The 5,844-nt window shown below is 49.7% G+C and overlaps 1 protein-coding gene across 1 annotated transcript; it reads right to left on the minus strand.

Moving 5' to 3' along the window:
• Positions 1–2,593: 2,593 nt before the first annotated feature.
• Positions 2,594–3,502, minus strand: LOC119440168 (skin secretory protein xP2-like). The gene has a single exon (XM_037705102.1). The coding sequence runs from the start codon at positions 3,500–3,502 to the stop codon at positions 2,594–2,596; it is 909 nt and encodes a 302-aa protein (XP_037561030.1).
• Between the last annotated feature and the right edge of the window lie 2,342 nt (positions 3,503–5,844).

A 5,844-nucleotide genomic window follows, 5' to 3' on the forward strand; every position in this document is an offset into this window, starting at 1 on the left:
ATCATTAGCTCAGTGAGGCCTAAAATGCTCATTCAGGCAGCCACCCTCGAGTTTGACGCGCCCCATAGTGAAATAGCAGAGGTCAGAGCACGCTTTATGGTTCCGTTAGCAGTCTGCACTGGAAATCAGTCATGTCATAGTGAGTGGTGGTGAAATAGCAGCAGACAACACGAAACTGACAGCCACTGTCAGCAGCTTGAATGCCAAAAAGCACATTCAATTGGTTGCAATGTTTATTTTGTTATCTGGCTCCCACAAGTAATGCGAATAAGAGAACAAATATCAGCCATCATTAGCTTAGTGAGGCCCAAAATGCTCATTCAGGTAGCCACCGTCGAGTTTGACGCGCCCCATAGTGAAATAGCAAGAGTCGGAGCATGCTTTATGGCTCAGTTAGCAGTCTGCACTGAAAATTGTAGTGTTGTCATAGCCAATTTTCAATTTATTAATCTGACTCGAGCAAGTAATGCGAATGCAAGCACAATTATTAACGTGATTAACTTTTCAAGCATTTTTTGTCATATTTACGTACCGGAAAAATGCTCAGTAAAGTTGAATGTGTTTTAGTGAGTCACTTTGTTCATTACAAGCCGTAGGCAAAGTGATGGACCGATTCAGACAGTGGTATTGGGGAAGAAATAAATGGTGCAAGTTGCAAAAGCTCTCACAGCACTGCTTTGCTGGACTCCATTCACTAGAAAACTGCATTTGTAATGATGAAAGCGTCAAGACAGGAAATGATACCCCACTGCACAATGTTATATATGTGTACCACCACATGTGACGGGCAGCAAAACCATCTGTTTATTAGGACTGAATGCAACAACATACCAAGGTGCTGTTTCAGAATATGGCACCTTTTCATGTGCACTTCTGGCAAGCTACCGTATGCACTGATGCATAAACACATTGACAGGGGTAAGAGACGAAGTAACTGTGCAAGCCACGTGATGCTTTTAACATTTTGTATCTGTCAATGTTTCTGTTGTCACAGCTGTTAGAACTTTCTTTGGTGCAAGTTGGTTAATCACGTTGCGGCAACAGCATAAGAAGCAAGGTCAGAATAGTAGGAGAAAACAAAGCAAGGTGACAGACTGAGGAGGCAAGGTACACAAGAGAGAATGGCTTTAATGACATCGAAGAGGCCAGCCCTGCTATTCACTGGACTTGGTGCTTTGAATGAGACGAGTTAATGGAATTGTAAAGAAAGTCGTGGCTGCAGCATGCTTACAAGAACAAAAGCAAAGATAAAAGGATAGAAATAGGAATAAATACGTACACGTACGGAAGAACTCACATATTCACACACATGAACACAAACGCGAGCACGAAAACTAAGATCTTAAATACAAAAAGGGCGAAATAACAAATATACATAAACGCACAAGAAAACACGCACACACATTTAACGCAGACGCGAGTAGAACTATTAGGAGTAAGTTCACAAGCAGCTGTGCCTACTTCGTTGTACTTTTTTTTAATGTACATATTGGCTCTGTTGCCTTCACTGTCATAGGAATTTTGTAGTAGCGACATGTCACGACAAAGCGCAAAGCTGTGTTGTGGGAAAGCAAGTCGAGCGCTGACAGCACAGCTTATGCGCGATTGTGTCACAGCAGGCTTTCTACAGCTGGCGCGTGCAGTGAGCGAAGAGTTCTAAGCCACACAGCGACGCGAATTCATTCCAAGCTCCCTTGCAACGGCACCAGTGTATCAGTCATAATTTTAGATTAGCATTCAGGCTGACATTAAGGAAACAAACACTGCTTCCAAAAACCTGACCGTTAACAATCCAATGACATTCGCTCAAGCAGCGCGTGTTAGTCACTGATTGTTAGCATTGGTGGAAAGCAATCAATCGACGGTGCTACACAACACTCGAACGACGCTGCTAGACGCTCGGCTATCTTATCACACTGCTGCCAACGATCGGTCGTTTGCACGCTGAGCTGGCAGCAACGAATCTTTGCGTTGGACGTTGCTTTCACAAATCTTTTCTGTTGAGAAACTCGCAGGTTGGTTTCACCCGCGCACGCTTTTCTCATTTGTCCTGATAATGGTTTTGCTCCATTACTTCACCACGTCCGACGAGAAACGCAGGGGCACAGTACACAAACACACCCGCCGCTCACAGTAGGCACCAGACTTTGGCGAACTCTCGTCGTCGTAACTTCACTTAGGAGCAAAAGAAAACACCACGGAACAAACACGTACGATGTTTCTTTGCAGCGGTATGTCGCCGCGGGATCCTGTTTCCACACGAAGCGCAGCGCAGCGTCACCGATGTTCGCTGCAATCTTCCTTCGCCGGCTCACGGCTAAGAACAAACGCACGCGGCACAAATTGTGCATCGTAAGCTCACAATAATATTTCCGGCATGACAGACCACCACAAACAATTCGAATTCACTCTGACGAAGGGAGACGCACAGAGCTGACGCGACTCGGCCCAGTTCGAAGCGAGGGCGGCCATGTTAGGCATGTTCTCCGTCGGTGGGGACACCGGCCGTCCGGCTCATGACGTCACCTGAAGTGCGCGCCTATTGGTGCCGGCTCGTGTACATCCGCCTTGGAGGGGCAAATGCCGCTGTCTTCTAAAGTTGTATCCGACTATAGAAGTCGTGGGGCTGCTGCCTGTGTCGATAGTGCACGGGGCTCGGCTCCCCTCTGGCTCGGCGACCTCGGGGATGGGTGGCAGGGATGGAGAAGTGCCGTGCTGTTGTTGCCCCGCGGCGCTGTCCGCCCGTCGACCCGCGGGAAGGACTAGGTAGCCGGCGCTCGGGGGGGGGGGGGGGGGGGGTGCTGCTCTCGTTGTCGGGGACAGGTTCGCCATGACGCCCGCCCGCGCCTTCATCCACAGCCGCTCGCGGCAGTGACTCGGCGGCCGGCGTGTGCTCGCCATCGAGCGGGGCGGTGGGGGGACGTCCGAGATCCGGAACGTCGTGTCCCGCAGTGCCGTCCGCCACCGCCGCCCCGCGTGGGGCAGAGGAAGGTGACGGCGTACGGCTGTCGCGGGGTTGGGGTCGCTCAGGGGTTCCAAGGTCCCCCTCGGTAGGAGACGGGGGCTCGGTGTCTTCCCCTGTTTCGCCTCCGGGGACCAGGGGGGAGGCTGCCGGCGAGCAGGTTGAGGAGACGTCGAAGGGAGACGACGGCCTGCTGGACGACGATGATGCGGCGGAGTCGACGCCGTCAGCTGGCGACGAGGAGCTCGCGTAGCTGCTTGTTGGGGACGACGATGATGGGGTGGTGTCGTCCCGTTCGGCCGGGCTTTGCAGCTCGGTCTTTGTGGGGTGCCGCCGCGGGATCCTGCGGGCACCGCGGGTTCTCCGAGCGGCTCCTTTGAAGAAGGTGGGCGAGAGCCGCTTAGATGTCCCATCTTGGCTGGCCTGGGGCGACGGGAACATGCGGCTCGCCTCCTTCAGTAGGAGGTTCAGGGCACGTGAGCGTGCCTGAGGGGTGACGGGCCGTAGCTCGGCTACGCCCTGCAGGATGTCGTCGCCCATCTCCGGGGCGAGTTCAGGCAACGATGTCGGATCACCCATCCATGCCTGCTCTCTTGGGAGCCCTAAAAAGGGCTACGCTCGAGAGCGCGGTCGTGGGAGAAGGCAGACAGGTGAAGGTGGGAGAGCAGGAGAAGCGACCTCTCTCAACGGGAGGTCGGAGAAGGAAGCATGTGTCATTTGGTATTTAGATATAGGAATACGGAGTGTAGAGGTGAAACGTGCGCATGCGGTGAATGGGCGGCATTACAAACAAAAGCAATTCGCCTTTACATACATGGGGTAAAAAATACCCGACTCATCCCAAACACTATATAAAATATTGAAACATCTGATTTCCAAGCATTCCGCCATTTCTGGGCATTATTTCCTGCACTTTAACAGCGCAAATACACGGGCGACTTCGCGTTTCCAAAACTTGGCCACGAGCGACGCGACGGTACGCTACATGCACAGAGACGGACGCAACAGAGGCTCCCAGCCGCACCATGCTAGACGTTCGCAGAATGCCTTCTACTCGCACTCAAGACAAATGCGTAGGTGAAAAGCCTGTTTTCAGTCCTTTAGAAGACGGAATTTTCGAATTACAGGCTTCTGATATGTTCCTCGGCGTTATCTTTCGCGCGTTCTGCCGGCGCCAGCAACACACTCCCATGTTATCACTCTTGGCAATTGCCCATTGCGTTTTCGACAGGCGTGAGTACCGAAAGAAGGTATATGTTATTGCGGGGCCACAGAAAACGTCACAAACTTGTCCCTCTAAGATTCATTACACGCCAAACCATCTTTGTCACCACGGCCGAGCTGCTTATCGCTAACGTCGCCACCGCGCGCTGTGCGGCCAGCGTGCCTCAAAAGCTAGTACCCCGAAAAGTAACGAAATTACTTTTCTGTAATGTCTGGCGTCAGAGAAAGCGGCACACACTTTTCCTAGCAAGATGCACTAGACTACGCACCATGGCCGAGTTGGTTCTCGCTAACTGCATCACACGCCCTGTGTGGCCAGTGTGCCTCAAAAACCGAAATAAGTTGCAATAATCTCCTTGGAAGCATCGGAAACATGTTTCAGCACGATTCATTAACTCAAATTAGCTGCGCCATGACGGCGGAGCTGTTCTGTAACTGCGTCAGAAGCCTCGGTCCCGTGCCGTAAGACTAATTGCGTCGTAGACTGTGAAACAAAATTTCTCACCTTGCCGTAGTCCAATAGTGCAGTGTTCTCTTGTCCCAGTGCAGAAGGAACGCAAAATACGCCGGGAGCCCAAGAAACCAGGCTACATTTAAAGAAAGAGAGACAGACGTGTCGCCGCGGGCGAGCACTCAAACGCGCGCGCAGCCCCCCTGTCTCGCCTCGGGGGAGTGTCTGCCGGATGACGCATGCATCTGGCGCGTCATTGAACTGTGGCTAGGTAAGGCAAGGAAAATGACTTGCAAAGTTTAAGTTCATTTATACACAAAACGTTTTAGTTTTCGCGGCAAAGTATTAAAAAAATAAATGAATGTCTGTTAACTTAATTTCACTTTCTTTTTTTCGATGCTCGCGGCAGCTAACGTTCGTCATCAAGCTTATAACGTGACGTATGGTGACGTGTTTCCTGTTGCCAGTTTTTGCCGAGTGTCCCCTCTTGTTGAATTTCTTTCTCTATGGTGGCGGTCCCACTCCGGCGGCACGAGCCCCCCGTTTTCATTACTTTTGGGGCAATCGTGGCGGCTTTTCTACTTAGGATATAAAGTTGTCGTATATACCATAAAAAAGCTTAATTCCTATAGATTCCAGCTATATATAATGTAGTAAAATTAATTATTGTGATTTAGAAATAAATGTTCAAGAACAAGCATGAGATACATGGTTATGGCGAACTGCGTCTCAGTTGTGACCATATTTAGAAGAAACTACCGCATGTAGTGCTTGCGGCTTGCTCTGTTGCTTTAGCACATATTTATGTATTTCCTAGACGCAGCAAAATGGTGCTGAATTTTTACTTTTTGGATAATTTGCTTTTGAAGATTGCCAAATATTGCAATCTTCTGTTGTAGACAGCCCGGCAACAACATGCTCAAAGGAGGTAAATTTTGGATAAAGTAGAGTTCGAGGAATTTCCGTTTAGACGCAAAATTCGATTCATGTACCTTTATTACTTTTCCTGATAATGAGACCGAAATTAAGCTGTATTTAGAATTCTGTTTCTACCTCTGTCCATTTTTGCGGGAACGTACTAAAGCAACGAAGTTGATGTTTAAAGCCTAATAAAGGTACATGAATGAAATTTTGCGTCCTAAATGGAAATTCCTTGAACTCTGCTTAATCCAAAATTGAGCTTCCTTGAGCATGTAGTTGCCGGGCT

This window comes from Dermacentor silvarum, chromosome 2 (assembly GCF_013339745.2).
Source record: "Dermacentor silvarum isolate Dsil-2018 chromosome 2, BIME_Dsil_1.4, whole genome shotgun sequence".
NCBI classification, from domain to species: domain Eukaryota; kingdom Metazoa; phylum Arthropoda; class Arachnida; order Ixodida; family Ixodidae; genus Dermacentor; species Dermacentor silvarum.